Below are 20,896 nucleotides of genomic sequence, written 5' to 3' on the forward strand. Positions count from 1 at the left end.
GTTGGGACACATGACTAAACCAGTCAGAGTCACTCCAAGTGAACTGGGCTGGCACAAAATAATCACAGAGAGACAGAGAAATACCTTTTTCTTTGGGTTCTGGGATGGCTCCTCTGACCCAGCTCCCACAAAGGAGGCAAGGCAGGCAAGAAGAGAGAGAGCACGCTTGAACAGGGTTTTATTGGGGAGAAGCCATTCAAATGAGGCAAGGGGTCAGGTTTCAGGTGTTGAGTCTAGCTTCTCGATATCTTTGCAGGTCAGCAGGTTTGCTGACATCTTGGAAGACCACACCCATCTCATGTGCTGTGTGATGATCAAAGGCAGATCGGGTGAAAGGGACACCTACGTGCACAGCCCAGACACAGCAGCATCCTCAGTCCAGTCCGCCATGTGCGCTCAAATTGCTCACAGCTCACACACACACACAGCTCGTGGCTGGCTCACTAGATCCCCACATTCCCATCACTCAAAGCTAGGGGGCGCTCAGCCCCTATGTGGCGGCTCCTGACAGAGAATGTTAATGCCCTGAGAGGTCAAGTGAGTTGTCCAAGGTCACACTGAGAGCTTGAATTCTAAATCAAACATGATTCCATGGCTACCTGAACTGTCAGGAGCTTTGTTGTTTCAGAGCTAGACTCCCAACAATTTTTGTCAATTGTTTTTTTAGACTCTTAACAATTTTTTGAACTGACATAACTTGGTCTTATAAATAGGATAGATGGCAATGATGCCAGCTCACTAAAGAAAATCTAAGAACTTCTTCATTTAGGAGCATAACTGGGCTGTGGATCTGGAGCCAAACATCACATGGGTGCTTTTGTTTTGTTGTTGTTTTCGGTACCAGGGATTGAACTCTGGGGTGCTTAGCCACTGAGCCGCTTTCCCAACCCTTTTTATATTTTTTTTAGAGATAGGGTCTTGCTAAGTTGCTGAGGCTGGCCTTTAACTCCCGATCCTCTGCCTCATCCTCCAGAAGTCACTGGAATTACAGGCATGCACCCCAGGCCCAGCTCCCGTGGGTGTTTCTAATGCATGAATTTTGTTAATGCTCAGATTTTGATGGGGGTTCTACTGGCCCTAGAGAAAGAAGCATACCCTGAAGGAACTTTAATCCACCTGGTGTACCCAGTTCACATGGGAATACACATTTGTCTCAGTGGATTGCTTCTCTTCTCATTCTGTAACATTATAACCAGGAAGCAGACAGATGATTGTTAGTCATAATTGGCCTTCCAATGGCAATTTGAAACTCAAGATAGTCTGAAACTGAGACCAACTCTTAGGTGGGCAGAAAAAGCAACTATTACTAACCTCACTTTACAAATGAGAAAACCAAGCCTCTGAAGGGCCGGTGGTGGCTCAGCTAGTGACAGCATTAAGTCCTGAAATAGGTCCTGTCATTCACAGGCCACAGAAGACCCTCCCGGATGCATTACTCCACTGTGGAAGGGGAACGCAGTGAGGAGGAGGTAGAGGACAGAGCAAGAAAGGGAGGGGTGGCGTTGAGACTCCCCTCTGAGACAAAATGCTAAGTATGGTGGACCCCTGCTCACTATCCGCAGGGCTGAAGCTAGCCTTGAACTTGCAATCCTCCTGCCTCGGCCTCCTGAGGCTTCGGGTCTGGCTGATCCAATATATTTCCTTTCTAAAATGAATATCTTGAGACACAATGAAATTAATAGGCAATGGAACTGTTGTTTGTTTTTAGGTTCTGGGAATTGATTCAATGGTGTTCTATCACCGAGCTACACACCTAGCCATTTTTATTTTTATTTTGTATTTTTAATATTTATTTTTTGGGCTGGGGATGTGGCTCAAGCGGTAGCGTGCTTGCCTGGCATGCATGTGGCCCGGGTTCAATCCTCAGCACCACATACAAACAAAGATGTTGTGTCCGCTGAAAACTAAAAAATAAATATTAAAAAATTAAAAAAATATATTTTTAATTTTTTTTAGTTTTAGGTGGACACAATATTTTATTTCTATGTGATGCTAAGGATGAAACCCAGAGCCTCATGCATGCTAGGCGAGCACTCTACCACTGAGACACAACCCCGCCCCCCCTTTTTATTTTTTGAGATGAGATTTTGGTAAGCTGCTGAGGCTGGCCTCCAATGTACAATCCTCCTGCCTTAGCCTCCCAAGTCACTGAGATTACAAGTGTACACCACCACGCCCTGGAGAAATGTAACTTTCTGGCATACACTATTTTATTTTTTGATACTGGGCATGTTGAACTCAGGGGCACTTTACCACTGAGCTACACCCCTTTTATTTTGAATTTTGAGACAGGGTCTTACTGATTAGTCTTCTACCAGCATCTACAGGTGGTCCTTGACTTATGATGGGGTTTGTCCTAACCCCATTGTAAATTGAAAATATTGTAAGTTGAAATGCATTTAATGTATATAAACCAAACATCAGTAACAGAGCCTGGACTTCCTTAAATATGCCAAGAACATTTAAATTGGACTACAGTTTAGCAAAATCATCTAATGTGGATTGAGTCAGGGGCACTCTACTCCTGAGCCACATCCCCATCCTTTTTTATTTTTGATTTTGAGACAGGGTCTTGCTAAGTGGTTGAGGCTGGCCTTAAACTTACAACCCTCCTGCCTCGGCCTCCTGAGTTTCTGGGATTTCAGGCGTGTGCCACTGTACCCAGCTCACATAATTTATTGAACACTGCACTGGTAGTGAAAAGCAGAATGATTTCAGGGGTAAGCTTTACTGTGGTAAAGCTAAAAAATTCTAAGTTAAGGCATGATAAGTCAGGGAGCAGCTGTATTAGTCTTGTCTGTTCTTGAGCTTCATGTAAATATACTGAGATATGTGCTCTTTTATGTGAGACTTCTTTTGCTAACCATAATGCTCATGAGATGCGTTCTGTGTCGCAATGTATACTGACATGGTAGTTCATTCATTTTTGATTGCTGAATGATCTTCAAATGTGTAACTATGTCACAATATATTTGTTGATTTGATCTTCAGTTTGGGCTCTTATAAATAAAGCTGTTATCAACACTTTTCTACAAGTATTTTGTATCTTGGGTACGACAGTTGAGTCATAGAGTAAGTGTATATTCAGTAAATGCTGCTATAATCTAAGCATATTTACTAAAGAGAAAAAAGAAGCTGGATGTGGTGGTGCATATATTTTTTTGGAGGGGTGTACTGGGGATTGAATTCAGGGGCACTTCACCTCATCCCCAGCCCTATTTTGTATTTTATTTAGAGACAGGATTTCATTAAATTGGTTAGTGCTTTACTTTCGCTGAGGCTGGCTTTGAACTCATGATCCTTCTGCCTCAGCTTCCAGAGCCACTTAGACATGTACCACCACGCCTGGCTTGAAATGACAGTTTTGACAGTTGAGACTTATGAAAAAACAACTGTAACATGAAAAATGTTGATCTTTTTTCTTTATTTTTTTTATTTTTTTTTTAGAGAATTTTTTAATATTTATTTTTCAGATTTCAGTGGACACAACATCTTTATTTTATTTTATGTGGTGCTGAGGATCGAACCCAGCACTCCGCGCATGCCAGGCGAGCGCGTTACCGCTTGAGCCACATCCCCAGCCCGATCTTTTTTCTTTATATTTGGCATTTAAAAATAAGTATTTTATGTCTCAAAATAAAAATAATTTACAAGATGTGGGGATGCAGCCTGTGGTAGGGCACTTGCCTAGCTTGGGTGAGGCCTTGGGTACAATCCCCAGTTCCACACACACACACACAATTATGTGTCATATAGTTAGCATTTGTATACACACTTATGATCAAAAGTGAATGAGGGGCTGGGGATACAGCTTGGTTGGTAGAGTGCTTGCCTCACATGCACAAGGCCCTGGGTTCAATCCCCAGCAACACACACACACACACACACACACACACACACACACAAAGGGCATTAATGCCACCATGAAGTCCCCACCTTCCTAAACTAATCTGACCCTAGTTAACCCCCAAGGCCCCACCTCCTAATACCATCACATTAGGGATTCAACATATGAATTGGTGGTGGGGAGGCAGAAACATTTAGCTCAGAGCAACAGGACAGTCGTAGCCCTGAAAAATTCAGCGTTCATTAAAACCAAGAGAAATACTGTTTACAAAATGAAGTTAGACTCTTGGCATATATTATTAGATGTCTTAGGGAAGACATGGAAAAGCCACTCAAACAGAACAATCCCTGTGCATAGCAGGATGCCATGGCTCTTACCCTCTAAAGACACTGTCCCTATTCACAGTGCGATTCAGAAGCCCCATGAATTTCCAATGTGTCCCTAGGAGGCAGTATCACCCCATGGAGAACAACTGCTCCAGACCTGTTCAATACAGTAAATAACCACTGTGACCTGTTCAATTTAACCTAACAAATTAATAAAATTAAAAGGTCAGTTTCTCAGCCATATTTCTCTTAGCCACATTTCAGGGGCTTAAAAACTATGTGTATCTGGGTACAGTGTCACACCCCTGTAATCTCAGTGGCTCAGGAAGCTGAGGCGGAAGTATCAAGCTCAAGTATCAACCTCAGCAATTTAGCAAGGTCCTAAGCAAATTAGTGAGACCCCGTCTCAAAATAAAAAATAAAAAGGGTTGGGGGATGTAGTTCAGTGGTAAAGCACCCCTGGATTCAATCACCAGTACCAGCTCCCCCCAAAACAAACAAACAAACAAAAATTTAAAAAAACCACAGCAGTAACTACTTATCTACAAAGACAGACCCAGGTCTAGATGGCTTCATTGGTCAATTTCACAAACATGTAAAGAAAAATCAACACTAATTCTTCATAAAACAAAACAAAACAAAACAACTGAAGGCTGAACTTAACCACTGAACTACATCCCCAGCCCTTTTTATATTTTATTTAGAGACAGTCTCACTGAGTTGCTTAGGGCCTTGCTAAATTGCTGAGGCTGGCTTAGAACTCACGCTCCTCCTGACTCAGCCTCCCAAGCTGCTGTGCCACAATGCCCAGCTCAATTCTTCACAAATTCTAACAAAGAATAGAGGAGGAAGCACTTGCCAAACTCATTCTTGAGGCCAGTGTTATCAAGATACCAAAACCAGAAGAAAACAATGCAAGAAGACAACAGACCAGACACAAAATCATGGGTAAAATTCTAGAACACCCAGCCTGGCATAGAGGCACACACCTATAATCCTAGACTTAAGAGGCTGAGGCAGGAGGATCACAAATTCAAGGCCAGCCTCAGCAATTTAGGACCTAAGAAATTTAGTAAGACCCTGTCTCAAAATAAAAAATACAATGGGGCTGGGGTTGTGGCTCAGTGGTAGAGTGCTCGCCTAGCATGCATGAGGCACTGGGTTCGATCCTCAGCACCACATAAATATAAAATAAAGATACTGTGTTAACCTAAAAATAAAAAATAAATATAAAAAAATAAAAATACAATAAAATAAAAAGACTAAGAATGTAGCTCAGTGGGTTCAATCCTCTAGTACTTAAAAAAAATAACTAATGCAAATACCATATCAATAGAATAAAATACAAAAACCACATGATTAGCTTAATAGATGCCAAAAAAAGCATTTGGAAATATTCAACACCCCTTCATGACAAATTAGGAATGAACAGATTTTTTTTTAACTTGATAAATGGGCATTCATTGGTCTGAATGATTGTGCCCCAACCCCAAATTTGATGTTAAAACCTTATCTCCAATGCAATAGTATTAAGAGGTGGCGCTTTTAGGAGCTGATTTGTTCATGAGGATGGAGCCCTCAAGAATGAGATTAGTGCCCTAATAAGAAATCCAAGGAAGCGGGGCATGGTGGTGTATGCCTGTGATCCCAGCGGCTCAGGAGGGTGAGGCAGGAGGATCACTTGTTCAAAGCCAGACTCAGCAATTTATTGAGGCCCTAAGCAACTTACTAAGACCCTGTCTCTAAATAAAATACAAAGACAGGCTGAGGATGTGGCTCAGTGGTAAAGTGCCCCTGAGTTCAATTCCTAGTACCAAAGAAAGAAAGAAATCCAAGGGAGTTAATCTGCCCCTCCTACCACATGAGGACAAATAGAAGGTGCCACCCATAAGGGAAGAGCTGTCATCAGACACCAAATCTAACCCCTTGGTCTTGGCCTTCACAGCTTCCAGAACTGTGAGCAATAACTTTGTTGTTTATAAATTACCTGGTTTTAGGTATTTTGTTATAGCATCCCAAACAACTAAGATAAGCATCTACAGAAATCTCAAAGCTAACATTGTACTTAATGATAAAAGACTGAAAGCATTTTCCCCAAGATCAGAGCTAAGACAGGATACCCACTTTCTTCCTTCTTTTTCTTTTTAGTACTAGGGATCGAACCCAGGGGCGCTCTACCATTTAGCTACCTCCCCAGCTGCTGGGACTACAGGTGTGCCTCATTGAGCCTGGCTCAGTACAGCCATTTTGGAGAAGAGCCTGGATGTTTTTTGAAGGATTAAACAGAGTTACTTTAAGACCCAGCAATTATATTCCTAGGTGTTTTCTCTTATGTTTGTAGCAATCGCATTCATACCAAAAATTGAAACTCAAGTGTCCATCCACTAACAAATAGAGAAACAAAATGCTAAGTGTTCATGGACTGGGATACTATTCTGCCACAAAAAGGAATAAAGTACTACAACCAGGAAAGAAGTACTGCTATATACTCCAAGATTGGACAACACTGTGCAAGACAGGTATGATAGTGCACTCCTGTAATCCCAGAGACTCTGGAGGCTGAGGCAGGAGGATCCTGAGTTCAAAGGCAGCCCCAGCAACTCAGTGAGGCCCTAAGCAACTTAGTAAGACCCTGTCTCAAAATAAAAAATAAAAAGGGCTGGGGATGTGGCTCAATGATTAAGTGCCCCTGGGTTCAATCCCTGGTACAAAAAAAAAAAAAGTACTTTTGTGTTGGGAAATAAAGATGTATAAATAGAGCTACAGAATGAAAGAATAAATTAATAAAGCCTTACAGACTGGGCAGAAGTCTGCTGCAGCGCTTTCTTTATACACTCATATATACGTTTATAACATGTACACATATACACGTTTCAAAGTGGCCTTGTGTAATTTTTACAACAGTTTTTCAGAAAAAAAGAATTGCACAAGAAGTCAATTGATAAAATAAGCATTTATTCAGAGGGCATAATGCTGTGAAGAAACTCCCAAGACCAGCTTGAGAGGAGACCACGGCTGACCCATGGTCGAGGGGAACAGATCTCAGCACTTCCCACCCGGCAGGCCTGTGCTCCAACCCGTCAGAGCGTCAGGGCAGCTGGCAGAGGAAGTCATGCAAAGGCAGGGCCAGGACCCCTGACAGGGAGATCCCCAGGGTGTCAGAGATACAGGCGGCTGCCATGGCAAATTCTCGGTGCTGGTCACTGGTCTGGGAGAGCAGAGGAGGGGCGCGTGGTAAAGCTAGGGGTCTCTGCCCTGGACTCCCTCAGAGGGACCCCCCACAGCCCTCGCTGGCTGGTACTGACCTCCAGAGCAATGTTGTGGAAGGTGTTCACGTAGGCCGCGCCCCCCAGGAGCCCCTCGTAGAGGATGATCAAGAAGACGATGTAGATGCTCGGCAGGAAGGTAAACAACACATCTGCCAGTAGGAAGGCCAGGTTGAGGCACTGTGGGCACAGGCGGAGGGAGGTCAGTGTGCAACCAGAGCAGGGCCAGAGGGAGGCTGGGCCTCTCATCCAGTGGCCCCCATTTCTGGGACTCACTGGGGAAGGACAGAGATGACAGGCCTGAATAAAATCCCATTAGCCAGCTGCACCCACAGACCCGGATCCGGGTAGGCCTTTGCCCCACCCTCTCTCCAGCACCCTATCCACCTGTAGGCCCCACCCCCCTCTTCCCGTTGCTCCCATCGCTCCTACTGCCTGGAATGCTATCCCACCTTCCATCACTTGGAATCTCAGTTTAATCAGGATCACGGTCCCTCCCATGACTTCACTTCCTTCTTCCAAGGGCTCCTTGAACTGAGTGTTCCCCTCCCCATTTACCAGTCTGAGACCTGTGGTCTAGGGAACTCTTGGTAACATCCAGGGCATTTTTGGTTGTCACATTTGGGGTGTTCCCCTGGCATCGAGTGGGTAGAGCCTAGGGATGCTGCTAAATACCCTACTGTGCACAGGATAGCCCCCCCACAACAGAGAATTACCCAATCCCCATGTCAAGCTTGCTGAGGTGGAGAAACCCTGTTTAGATGTTCCCAATTCTTTTAGGAAAGCTCCTTGACCCCCATCTGAGGGTGCAGACACCTCCTTTGTATCCCAGTCAATCAGTAGGATCCCTGGGGGCCTTGTTAAATATGCTCCATGCATGCCTCCCCCTAAGAAGTCCTAATTCAGTAAGGATGAGGTGGCAATACATGATTTTGAGCCCTAATTCTAATAAACAGCTTTGGTTGAATGTATACCTCAAACCATAAGCTACATGTTTCAGCAGCATCTAGAAGAACCCTGAGTTGCAAATGTTGATACCACAATTTGGAACTTTGTGAGTACAAGCCCCAAGCTGGCAGCACTGCTCTGACAAATACAGGTGGTTAGAGAATATTTATAAGTCGTTGTCATATCAAACTATAATCTATACTTCTGTATCTTGTTATAAAGTTGAATTCTTAATTTTTTTTTGAACTGGGGTTTGAACCCAGGAGCACTTTACCACTCATTTATATCCCCAGCCCTTTTTATTTTGAGACAGGGTCTTGCTAAGTTGCTGAGGCTGGCCTTGAACTTGCGATTCTCCTGCCTCAGCCTCCCCAAGTTGCTGGGATTATTTGTGTGCACCATGGTGCCCAGCAGTTCTTAAAAGGGCAAAGGATGGCTGGGTGCAGTGGTGCACACCTGTGTGACCCCAGCAGCTAGGGAGGCCGAGACAGGAGGATCACGAGTTCAAAGCCAGCCTCAGCAAAACGAGACCTTGTCTCATTTAAATTGTCATGTTAAATTGTCCTGTCATGTTAAATTGCTTAGAGCCTTTCTAAGTTGTTTAGTCAAAGGGTTACCTATCTTAGTAAATAATTGAGACCCTGTCTCTAAATAAAATACAAAATAGGGCTGGGGATGTGGCTCAGTGGTTGAGTGCCCCTGAGTTCAATCTCTGGTACTTCCCCCCAAAAATTTAAGGGCAAAAAATATTCTTTTAACATGTGTTATACATTCCTTATCTGAAATTCATGGGCTTAAGCCCAGAATTTTTTTGGATTTCAGATTTTTTTTTTAGATTTTGGAATACTTGCATATGGTATTTTTTGGGAGATGGGATGCATATCTAAACACAAAATTCAATTGTGTTTCAGATAAACCTTATACACATTGCCTGAAGGTAATTTGATACAGTATTTCTAATAATTTTGTGCAATAATTTTCCTGGTATAGGGCTGGGGTTGTGACACAGTGGTGGAGCACTTGCCTAGAATGTGTGAGGCACTGGGTTCAATCCTCAGCACCACATAAAAATAAATAAAATAAAGAATCATCAACTAAAAAAAAAACCAAAAACCCACCACTTCCTGGTATAGAATTTTCTATTTGTGGTTGAACCTCCATGCTCAAAAATTGGCAAATTTTGGAACAATTAAGAGTTTCAGATTAGGGATGCTCAGCCTGAAGTGGAAGGTTTATTTTATTCAATTAATTCATTTACTTATTTATTTTGGGTACTGGGGATTGAACTTAGGGGCACACAACCACTAAACCACTTCCCCATCCCTATTTTGTATTTTATTTAGAGAGAGGGTCTCACTGAGTTGCTTAGTGCCTTGTCCTTGCTGAGGCTGGCTTTGAACTCACGATCCTCCAATCTTAGCCTCCCTAGCCACTGGGGTTACAGGTGTGCACCACCAAGCCTGGCCCTGGAAAGTTTATTTTAACAATTACCTTCAAGGGGGGCTGGGGTTGTGGCCCAGTGGTAGAGCACTTGCCTGGCATGTGTGAGGCACTGGATTTGATTCTCAGCACAACATAAAAATAAAGGTCCATTGACAACTAAAAAAACTATTAAAACAAATGAACGAACAAACAACAACAACAAAAAAACCAATTATGTTTAAGGGCTGTACACTCGAAACGTTGAAATAATGAGTGCTGGTCACGTCACACTCCTTTGATTAGACTGTAGATAGAGAATAGTGTGTGTTCGCTAAAAACTATAAGTGATTATTTGCCAAGGATAGTTGAATTTGGTCACCAGAAATTATTTACTAAGATAGGTAACCCTTTGACTATAAGGTCACTGATTTTATCATAATTAACATCCAGAATGAAAAAAAAAAAACTATACATATTCCTGTATGTAGAAATATTATTTGAAATCCAGGCAGCTGAGGCAGGAGGATCCTGAGTTTAAAACCAGCCTCAGCAACTTAGCAAGGCCCTAAGCAATTTAACGAGACCCTGTCTCAAAATAAAATATAAAAAGAGATGGGGATGTGGCTCAGTGGTTAAGTGCCTCTGGGTTCAATCCCTAGTACCAAAAAAAAAAAAAAAAAAAAAAANAAAAAAAAAAAAAGTACTTTTGTGTTGGGAAATAAAGATGTATAAATAGAGCTACAGAATGAAAGAATAAATTAATAAAGCCTTACAGACTGGGCAGAAGTCTGCTGCAGCGCTTTCTTTATACACTCATATATACGTTTATAACATGTACACATATACACGTTTCAAAGTGGCCTTGTGTAATTTTTACAACAGTTTTTCAGAAAAAAAGAAATCCTGTCTCATTGATTAAAACACAACACAAAATCCTGTCCTATTTCTAATAACTATTCTGAGAAATAGATGCTGACCCACATCTGGTTTATTTATTTTTTATTTTTTGCAGTGATGGAGATCAAACTCAGGGCCTTGCACATGCTAGCCAAATAAGTTCTCTACCACTGAGCTACAGCCCCACTCCTCCACATCTGACTTAGGCTCAGAGAGGTTCAGAGACCTGTCCTGAGTCACACAGCTACTGAGTACAGAAGCTGGGATTTGCACTCAGGTTTGCCGGGTTCCAGGGGACACATATTGTACGTGGACCCTTGTGGATTTTGGTCTCTCTGCTTAGAAATGTTCGTACACAATAAAGACTTCCTGATGAGGGAGGGAAGCAGCAGGGCTTGGGGAAGCTGGGAGCCAAGGTGGGAGTGGGGGCCGGGAAGGGGCTTGGTACCTGCAGCAGGGCCAGGACCCAGATGAAGCGGATGTGAAAGCAACGGAGAGAAGAGCGGGAGGCGAAGACGCCAGCCTGGTATAGCATCTGGTACCTGAGGTCGGAGGCAGGGAGCAGGAAGCCCCCCTGAGTGCCAGCTGGGCAGGGCAGCCCCGTCTCCCCAGGTACCCGTCATCAGGGGGACCTTCCAGCCCGCTAGGAGGGTGTCCCCCACCACCTTCCCTTCTGCCTCTCACCAGCGATACTGCTGAGCATGACTCAGGGATGTGTTCCGGAAAAACAGAAGCTCAAACTGCAGCAAAGAACCAGACAGGAGAGATGGGTGCGGACGGTGGACCAACTGCCTCTTCCACACCCCTCGCAGCACCCCTCACTCACCAGTCCCTGGTTGATAAAATACTCAGCAAAGTAGACCAGCACCAAGGGCACGATGTAGCACAGCAGACCCTGGAAGAGTTGGCAGGTGTAAGTGGAGGGCTGGGGAAAGTCACCAACCACGGGGCACACACTATAGTCACCACTCAGACCTTGAACACGATCCACCTTTCCTGGAGGGACAGGTTCCAGCTGGAGCCTGCAGGGGGACAAGGAGAGAGAGACAGAGGAAGTCAGAATACTGAAGACTCAGCCAGGGGCACCGGCCAACCCAGCAGTGTGGACACACTTAGATAGCACCACGATGCACACTCAGAAGTGCTTAACATGGCCAGGCATCACAGCACTCGCCTACAATGCCAGTGAATCAGGAGGCTGAGGCAAGAGGCTGGCACGTTTGAGGCCAGCCTGGACAACTTAGTGAGGCCCCGTCTCAAAAAATAAAAAGGGCTAAGAATAGACATAAAACAATCATACACACACAAACACACACACACACATTTTTTGGTGTGTGTGTGTGTGTGTACGTGGTTCTGGGGTTGAACCCAGGGCACTCTGCCATTGAGTTACATCTCCAGTCCTATTTATCTATCTATTTATTTTTGTGGTGTTGGGAATGGAACCCAGGGTCTCATGCATGCTAGGCAAGTGCTCTATCACTAAGCCACAGCCCCAGCCCTTGTCCTTTTCATTTTTTATTCTGATGTGGGTTTTGCCAGGTTGTCCAGGCTGCTCTCAAACTTGTAATCTTCCTGTCTCGGCCTCCTGAGTCGCTGGCATTCCAGGCATGGACAACCACGGCTGCCCTTCCTTTCTTTCTTTTTGGGTTGCTAGGAATTGGACCCAGGGCCTCATGCATACTAGGTGAGAACTCTACCACTGAGCTGTACCCCTAGCCCTCTTTATTTTTATTTATTTATTTTTATTTTTTATTTTTTTTTTAAATATTTATTGTTTAATTATTGGCAGACACAACATCTTCGTTTGTATGTGGTGCTGAGGATCGAACCCGGGCCGCACGCATGCCAGTCGAGCGCGCTACCACTTGAGCCACATCCCCAGACCTCTTTATTTTTATTTTGACACAAGGTCCCACCACTAAGTTGTCCAGACTGGCCGTGAACTTGCGATCCTCCTACCTCAGCCTCCTGGGTTGCTGGGATTACAGGTGTGTGTACCATGTCCAGCTTCACATTCTCTATAATCACAATTAAAAAAAAAAAAAAAAAGGCTGGGTATGGAGGGCTGGGTATGGTGGCGCACACCTGTAATTCCAGCAGCTCGGGAGGCTGAGGCAGGAGGATCACAAGTTCAAAGCCAGCCTCAGCAACTTAGTGAGGCCCTAAGCAACTCAGCAAGACCTTGTCTCTAATAAAATACAAAAAGGGACTAAGGGATGTGGCTCTGGGTTCAATTCCCAGTACCAAAAAAGAAAAAAAAAAAATCTTGGTACAGCAGTGGTGGAACACTTGTCTAGTATATTCTATTTCCAGCACCACACACAGAGAAGTTGGCCAGGGGCAATGGCACATGCCTGGAGTTCAGATACAGAGGAGGCTGAAGAGAGAGGATCACTTGAGCCCAGGAGTTCAAGACCAGCCTGGGCAATATAGGGGAAATCCCATCTCAAAATAAATAAATGAAAAGGACACTAGATGAAACCTCTTCATATCTGTGTGTACAGATGCTCATCTGTATACTCCACCCCTGCCTTGCTGGCTCTTCTGCTTCTAGAACATCCAAGCTCATTCCCACCACAGGGCCCCAGCTCCCCATGTTCCCTCTGCCTAGAACCTGTTCACCTAGACAACCTGTCAATCAAGTCTCAGCCCAAATATCTCCAAAAGGTCTTCTCTGAACTAGACCGTTCTCTAAAGGACAACACCAACCCTTCTCCGCCTCCCTTCAACAGTCATTGCATCATATCACTGTTTTACGTCCTTCCCAGGCTTATCAATCAATATATGAAAATAAAGATAACTTTTTCGACTCGCTGGTTCGCTTATGAACTGTCTCATTTCCTTGTCTTGGGCATTCTTTGTCCCCAAAGCAGTCAGAATGTCTGGCACAGCCAGTACTTAGAAAGCAGCTCTTGGCCCGAGTTTTGACTGGAACCAACCCAACCCACCCGCGTCCTGCCTTGACTGTGCCCACTGCAGAGAGGAAACCAGGAAAACCCCAATGCAGAAAGTGCCCTCGTGGGGGCCTGCACCTCCTACCTGGCTTTGATTCTGAGGTTTCCGAGCCTATGAGGGGCTGCCGAGCTGCGGTCTCCGCCTCGTCCTCGCCTCCAGGGTCCTGGGGCTCGGGAGATGTGAGCAACAAGAAATAGCTAAGAGTGAGCACAGTGAGGACAGTCAACAAGCCCTGTAGGGCTGGCCAGGCGTCCTGAGGCCAGGAAGGCCACCCCTTTCCAGGGCACACCTGGTATGCGTAGGCTTCCAATGATGGGGAGCTGCAGGGTACCCCATTTCCGTGCTGCAGAGCCCCTATTATGGACAAATGCCTCCTTCCAACTACCCAAGGCCCCTGGATGCTTGCTGCCCCTCTCCAAGCAGGCGGTTCATTCCCATTCTAACGACGGCTCTAGGTATGGCCTACTCCATGGGGACTTTGTCTAGCCCAGAAATTCCCAACCTTTGCTCACTTAGGCTCTGGCTTCATGTTATCTGCCATTTCTCCATTCTTCCTATGTGTAATTTTTTTTTTTTTTAACTTAACATTTCCTTTACATTGATTCCTTTTTTTCCTACCTGGCCTTGTTCCAAGCTATGAGCTGGGAGGTCACAGGTTCAATTGGCTCATTACAATTGTTTCCTGATTCTTATGAAAACATATGCAGAATAAAGTCCACCCTTGTCCTACTAGAATCCTCTTGGGGACCACACTGTGCCGAATACTTCACACGTGTCCCCTCGTGGGAATGCGAGAACTACCGCCATTTGATATGGGGGAAACCGAGGGTCAGAGGAGCAAAGGAACTTGTCGAATGTCACACAGGTAACAAGTGGCAGTTCCGGGACTCTAGAACTGGAATAGCAGCATCTACACCTGTCAGGATACAAAATCCACACTCCTGCCAGACACGGTGGCACATGCCTAGAATCCCAGTGGCTCGGGAGGCTGAGGAAGGAGGATAAGTTCAAAGCCAGCCTCTGAAACTTAGCAAGGCTCTAAGCAACTCAATGAGACCCTGTCTCTAAATAAAACATAAAAAGGGCTGGGGATGTGATTCAGTGGTTAAGCGCCTCTGGGTTTAATTTCTGGTGCCAAAATAAATTATAAAAAAAAAAATCTACTCTCCTCTCAACAAAAATGTTGGGATCTGAAGATTGGGATATGATCAAGTCCTGCCCCCTCCCCTCTTCCTTCCTTCCAGCCCAGGACTGCTCACCTGGCCAGCAGCAGGGCAGGGATCCCCAGCATGGACAGCAAGGTGTGCTGTGGGGAGAGGCCAGCCTGGGTGAGGCCCAAGTAGGACAGTGCCCCCAGCAGTCCTGCTCCCCCAGTGCCCGAGGACCACCAGGAGATCACAGCCCTGGGAAGGAGAACACAGGTGCTCTCAGGAGGACCGAAGTCAGTGGGGAAATGGCCTCTGTCCTCACTCTCTGCCATGTTGCTTACCTGGGGTAGAAGGCAGTGAGTGAGAGGAAGGTGACCTCCCCCAGACCTGATGAGATGCTGGCCAAGACCACACCTGGGAGGAGGACAAGCACAGAAGTGGCCCCAAAGCCCCAGTTCCCGAAGGTGCTTGACCATGGCCTTGTGTGTATCAGCTCAGAGGAGCTAAGTCAGAGCTCTTGGAGAGGCTGGGTTCAGCTATGAAGTAGAGCTACCCCCCTTCTCTGCATGTCCTCTTGCAGAGAATGGTACCCAGTTATGCAGCCAGGAGTGGGGAGGACCCTCCCTGTCTCCCCCACCCCCTGTGGTGGTGTGTCTGGCAAACCCTGCTCAGTTCAACTTCCATCAATCCTCCCACTTCCACTACCTACCCCTCCAAGTAGCCCTGCCTCCCATTTCCTGCTTGTGGCAGCCCCAGAAGACTTCTGTGGGCTGCAGAAATAACCCCTTTCCTCTGGGAAGCTGGGGAGACCGCCCCCTACACCACCCCGCTGAGGTTCCTCTGGGCCAGTTCACTAGACATGGAACTGGAGACTCACCGCACAGGCTGATCGCCACTGAGTGAGAAAAGGCAACCAAGATAAAGCTGCCCGCAGAACAAACCCCACTGACGAGCACCCGGGGGCTAAGGGCGAATGGAGAAAGGGGAAGTGGAAGGTCAGCCTCCTCCCTTGGCTCTGCGGCCTCCTGCCACTCCTCCCAGCTCTCCGATCATGCCTGCCCTTTCTCCCTCCACCCCCACCCAGACCTGTAGGGCAGCAGATGAAGGCCTAGAGGAGCCAGCAATTTGATGATGAGGGTAGGGAGGATGTCAGCCAGGAGCACTGCCTGCAACAGGAGAAGAGAGTGAGACTCCAGACCTTCCTAGGGACAACCCTCCCGAACAAGTGGCCAAGGGAAGACAGGAGCCAGGCAATGAGACCTGCTACAAGTACAGGCTCTGGAATCAGACAGATCTGGGTTCATGTGTGTGTGTGTGTGTGTGTGTGTGTGTGTGTGTGTGTTTGTTTGTTTAGGAGGTCCCCCCCACCCAATCAGGGAAGTGGGGATGCTTCAGTACCTAACTCGTAGGACTAGCATGCGGATTACATGAGTTAATATGTGCCACTCGTGGAAAGAGCCCCGTAACAAGCAGTCTCAATAACTGTAATCATGACAATCCCAGGTATGTGCCAAGGGATTCACGGTGGGGGACCAGAGGGATACTCACAGCTGTGGAGAGAGAGTTGCAGTCGAATCGAGATGAACTATTGTGGGGGATGGGCATCGGGCTTGGGTCTACCTGATGGAAGAGAAAAAAGCTTTTCACCTAGGGAGAAAGGAGGGTAGACATGGCCCCAGTCCCAGCTCGGCTCTAATTTGAAAGATGGAACCAAATTCCCTGTTGGACCTACAAAGTGGTAGCTGCTCTGCTTGGATAGGGCATGTACTTCCAGCTCACTATAGCCAACTGTTTCTCAACTGTGGGCAATTTTAACCTCCAGGGTACTCTTGTCAATGTCTAGAGTCATTATTGGCTGTCACTCTTGTTTGTCAGGGGTATGCTACTGGCGAGTAGTGGTTAGAAGCACAGGGTGCTGCTAGACATCCTACAATGCACAGGACAATCCCACAGCAAACAATCACCAGCTTCAGGTTAAAAACCCAACCATAGCTGGGCATGGTGGCGCACACTTGTAATCCCAGCAGCTTGGGAGGCTGAGGCAGGAGGATTCCAAGTCCAAAGTCAGCCTCAGCCATTTAGCGAGGCCTTATGTAACTTAGCAAGACCCTGCCTCTAAATAAAATATTAAAAGAAGGCTGGACATGTGGCTCAGTGGTTAAGTACCCCTGGGTTCAATCCCTGGTACCAAAAACAAAACAAAAACAAAAAAACCTAGCCATAAAACTAGGCATGCTAGTGCACACTGGTGATCCTTGTGACTCAGGAGACTGAGGCAGATGGATCACAAGTTCTAGGCCAGCCTCAGTAACTTAGGAACACTCTGTCTCAAAATAAAAAGGGCTAAGAGTGTGGCTCAGTGGTTTAAAAAAAAAAAAAAGAAAGAAAGAAAGAAAAAGAAACACTGCCATAAACTATAGTCCTCCCCAGCCATTTGGCACCTATTGATCTCCAAAGGACCTTCCTGACATACGTGCCAGGAAGACTAGGAACTTAAGCCACCTTGCCCCATGGGCCACTTTACTTCATGAGTTTTTCAAGTAGGGGGCTCTGCCCCAGGGCGAATCCTAATCTTTCCATAGGGACCAACCATGGTGGTGGTGGAAGTGGAGAGGGACTCACTCACATGGCTCTGGTTCCCAGAGGCTCTCTCATGTCTAAGGATGTCGTGGGCCGCACTGAGCATCACCACGTAGGAGAAATTGTTGCAAAGGCCCAGGAGCCTGGAATGAGCAGGACAGATCTTCACTTACTTTTCTGCCTATGATCTTTTCTTGTCTGTACCCTTCACCAAATCCCATCTTCTTTCAATGTCAGGGTTAGAAATACAGGTTTGGAGATCAGAGACTTGGGTTCACTTCCAAGTTCTCAAGGCCCCTTTCAGAAAGCTATCTTTTAACAACTTTTTCCTTTGAGCTCCAAGTGATTCAGTTCCTAGGCCACTTTTCAACCACTGATGCCCTGTAGTACAATAAAAATATCCCAGAGTTTGAAATCCAAAAGACCATTGTGGTCCCAAGTCTGCCACTTCCTTTTCAGGTGTCTCAGTCTAACTCATGTGTAAAATGGGAATATAAATTTCTCACCTGACTACATCCCCAGGGTGGCTATAAAGATTAAAATAATGCCAAAATCATTTGTGATCCATAAAGGATCCTCACTTACTTTTATCTTCCAAAGTTGTGCTCATTGATAGGAAAGAAATTTGGCTCAGTGTCAGAGTTTTCAAGTGTCCTTTTCACAAACCTGTGAAGTGGCTCTTCCTATTTTACTGTTGAAGAAACTGAAGCTAACAGAAATCAAGTCACTCTTCCAAAGAGTTACATGGGAAGCCACTTCCAACCCAACCTGCCACCCAAGTCCTCCACAGTTCTCATTAAGTTAAATTATGACATATATAAAAACTCAAATTGAGCAATAACTGTACTATTTATAGGAACTTTTGAAATCAATATCATGCTTTCACAGTTCTACTTTCTTGAGAAAAGAGATTACCAACAGCATTTGAAAAAATATATATATGAAAATATGGATAAAAGATACATATAACCTCTACCTATTTTAATGCATCTGGGTCAATTTCATTGAAATATTCAAAGACTAAAAACTTGTGACTTAATGGGGTAAGCTAATGCTAGCAGTACTTCCCAAGGCTCAGTATCTGAAAGCTTTTGGAAGGTGCATGGATGATCTTGTAAAAAGTTTTAGCAAGTGATCCATTTATTTGAACGCGCATTAGCAAAATATTGGTTTTCTATTTGAAGTAGTGGCTCAGCTTTCTTTTTTTAAATACCTGAATTTTAAAATGTTGAGATTGAGGCTGAGTTGGTTGGAGAATATGAAGTGAGTGATCTTACAGATGGTACTGAAATAGGTGAAGATGCTAAGCAAACGAGTGGATTTTCGAAAATTCACAGGCAGCTTCCGGGCAAACCAGTTAACTAAGTAAATATTTGTGGATTCAACTTCTTTGTGCAGTTCAGTTCCCCCATTTCCTGCTGCTGCATTTTTACTTTAGCTGAGCTCTTAGGCCACTTACCAAAAGCCCACCGCATTCTTCCAATGGGCACTCTGACGTTCCAACAGAGGGGCTTGGGGCTCAGAGGTGGTCTCCTCCCCTGTGAATTAGAAGAGCACATGATCCCTCCCACTCTCAGGTGCACGACTGCCTCGCGAGGGTCTTTCCCCGGACTGAGCCAGCTTCCAAGCCCCTGGGATGTGCACACGGCAGAAGAAGTCACTCCCGAAGGGGCGGGCCATAAATACTCACTCTCAGAATCCAAAAGGCGCCACCTGGAGCCCTCACAGCCTCCCATGGCATCAAGTTCTGATCCCCCGAAGGGTCCAAAGTCAGCGAGTTGGCTCTAACCGGGTGGATGAGGGTCTGCGACAGGTGAATTTGGTTAAGGCCCTATTGCCACACCTAGCTCCGGCTGCCTGCTGGGTTCGCGCCACAGGATCCATCAGGAGATCCCAGGGTTCCGTCTCGCGCCCTCCCACTCCCCACCACGCCCCACCTGTCGGACTCCGCCCCTGTCCCCTCTAAAGCTGGCGGACGCGGGGCGGGGGCTGAGGCCTGTACCTTTAAAGAGCAGCAGAACGTTCCGCACCAAGGAGTCCCCGCAGGTTGGTGGGTCACGTGACATCACCCGCAGGTTCCCCCATCACGTGCTCGGAGGTCCTCCCTACTTCCGGGCCCTCCTCTTGCCTTCGCTTTCGGCCTTTTCAACTTCAGGGCGTGAGAAAGGTAGAATCCAGGAGAGCCCTGGCACCGCTGGTTTTGAACTGGAGAGGGTGGGAGCCAGGGAGAGCCGCGATTACCGGTCTCGAAAGCCGTGGCCGAATTCTGCCAGCAGTCGTCATGGCGCGGGCGGCTTCAACTCTTTTCCAGCCGCCCTCGCTTGCCAGGAGCAAATATGGCCACCCCGCCCTCCCCTACCTCACCCCCTGGGAGCCGTTGTTTGGAAGCAAAGAGAGCCAAACTCCAGTCACTCATTTTTATCTGATACCCTGACATACTGTTTTAGAAACCTAAAATAAAGATAATAGCCAACTATGGGGGTTTCCTGAATTATCTATGGACACTATCCAAGGCCTTAAGAGATACTCTTTCCCCTGTTATCCTAGTATCAAAAATACCACATTAGTATTCCAACCCCTGCGTTTACAGATGAGAAAACTGAGTTACCATAAGAAAAAAGTTAACGACTATCACATAACATTAGACCTTAGAGACCCATTTAGCAAGAAATAGAGCGCAGGGGCAGGGGTTGTGGGTCAAGTGGTAGAGTGCTCGCCTAGCACATGTGAGGCACTGGGTAGGATCCTCAGGACCACATAAAAATAAAGTTATTGTATCCACCTAAAACCAAAAAAGAAATATAAAAAAAAAGAAATAAGAGTGCAGAGGCAGAGCGTCATTGGGCAGACCGCTGCTGGATTCCTGCTCCATCAGAGGTCCTTAGATTCTAAGTCCTAAGATTCTGATTCTGTGATCTCACCCAATTGCCCTAGGAAATTAGGAAAGTGGGGCTTGGCAGGGGAGAGGGGGAGGCCACTTCATATAGTCTCAAATAGGGAGTCATTCTCTTACCTTCCTCTAGGTAAAGCAGAATCCTTGCTTTTCTTCATCGTGTCCTTCCCCTGTGAAAAACTCTGTTACGGCTTGCAGCTGCCTGAGCCCATCTCTACTAGCTCTTTCCCACCACCAGGCCTTCAGACTGCTGTTTGAAATGTGCCCCTTGCGATGTGCTTCCCAGATCACGCAACCAATGAGAAATGAGGTCCTACTACCCCTGCAGAGCTCTAGAAATTCTGCAGCATTTCCTACAGGGCTCCTGCCCTCAGGGAACTCACAGGAGTGTGGGAGGTAGATGCAAATGAGCACAGTACAAAGTTAGTCAAGTCCTTTTTGCAAGAATAAGCATGGATGAGGGGATGAGTGGAAGAGCCGCCAACCAACCCTTTATGCCCTAAGGAAGCATTAATGACTTGGAATTGGGAAGCCAGAGCTCCCACCAGCCCTTTTCACTCTTCCGCTCTGTCCCTGGACAAAACAGGAACCAGAAACCCTGGCTTCCTCTC

The 20,896-nt window shown here is 46.1% G+C and overlaps 1 protein-coding gene across 5 annotated transcripts; it reads right to left on the minus strand.

Annotated features, from left to right (window-relative positions):
* Window positions 1-7,107: 7,107 nt before the first annotated feature.
* Cln3 (CLN3 lysosomal/endosomal transmembrane protein, battenin) lies at window positions 7,108-20,867 on the minus strand. 5 transcript variants are annotated; one of them, XM_048789737.1, is made up of 18 exons: window positions 20,669-20,867; window positions 20,406-20,455; window positions 19,395-19,597; window positions 19,083-19,196; window positions 18,852-18,930; window positions 17,439-17,535; window positions 16,361-16,432; window positions 15,899-15,978; window positions 15,690-15,775; window positions 15,154-15,226; window positions 14,924-15,067; window positions 13,749-13,861; window positions 11,682-11,728; window positions 11,533-11,601; window positions 11,391-11,446; window positions 11,155-11,248; window positions 7,479-7,619; window positions 7,108-7,381 (listed from the first exon to the last, which is right to left on the minus strand). In XM_048789737.1, the coding sequence occupies exons 4-18, from the start codon at window positions 19,126-19,128 to the stop codon at window positions 7,262-7,264; spliced, it is 1,317 nt and encodes a 438-aa protein (XP_048645694.1). In that variant the 5' UTR covers window positions 19,129-19,196; window positions 19,395-19,597; window positions 20,406-20,455; window positions 20,669-20,867; the 3' UTR covers window positions 7,108-7,261. The 5 variants fall into 5 exon arrangements, with proteins under 5 accessions (XP_048645694.1, XP_048645695.1, XP_015346714.1 ...); XM_048789738.1 differs by having other exon boundaries at window positions 20,775-20,852; XM_015491228.2 differs by having other exon boundaries at window positions 20,406-20,867.
* Between the last annotated feature and the right edge of the window lie 29 nt (window positions 20,868-20,896).

Source organism: Marmota marmota, unplaced genomic scaffold, assembly GCF_001458135.2.
Source record: "Marmota marmota marmota unplaced genomic scaffold, marMar, whole genome shotgun sequence".
Lineage (NCBI taxonomy): Eukaryota > Metazoa > Chordata > Mammalia > Rodentia > Sciuridae > Marmota > Marmota marmota.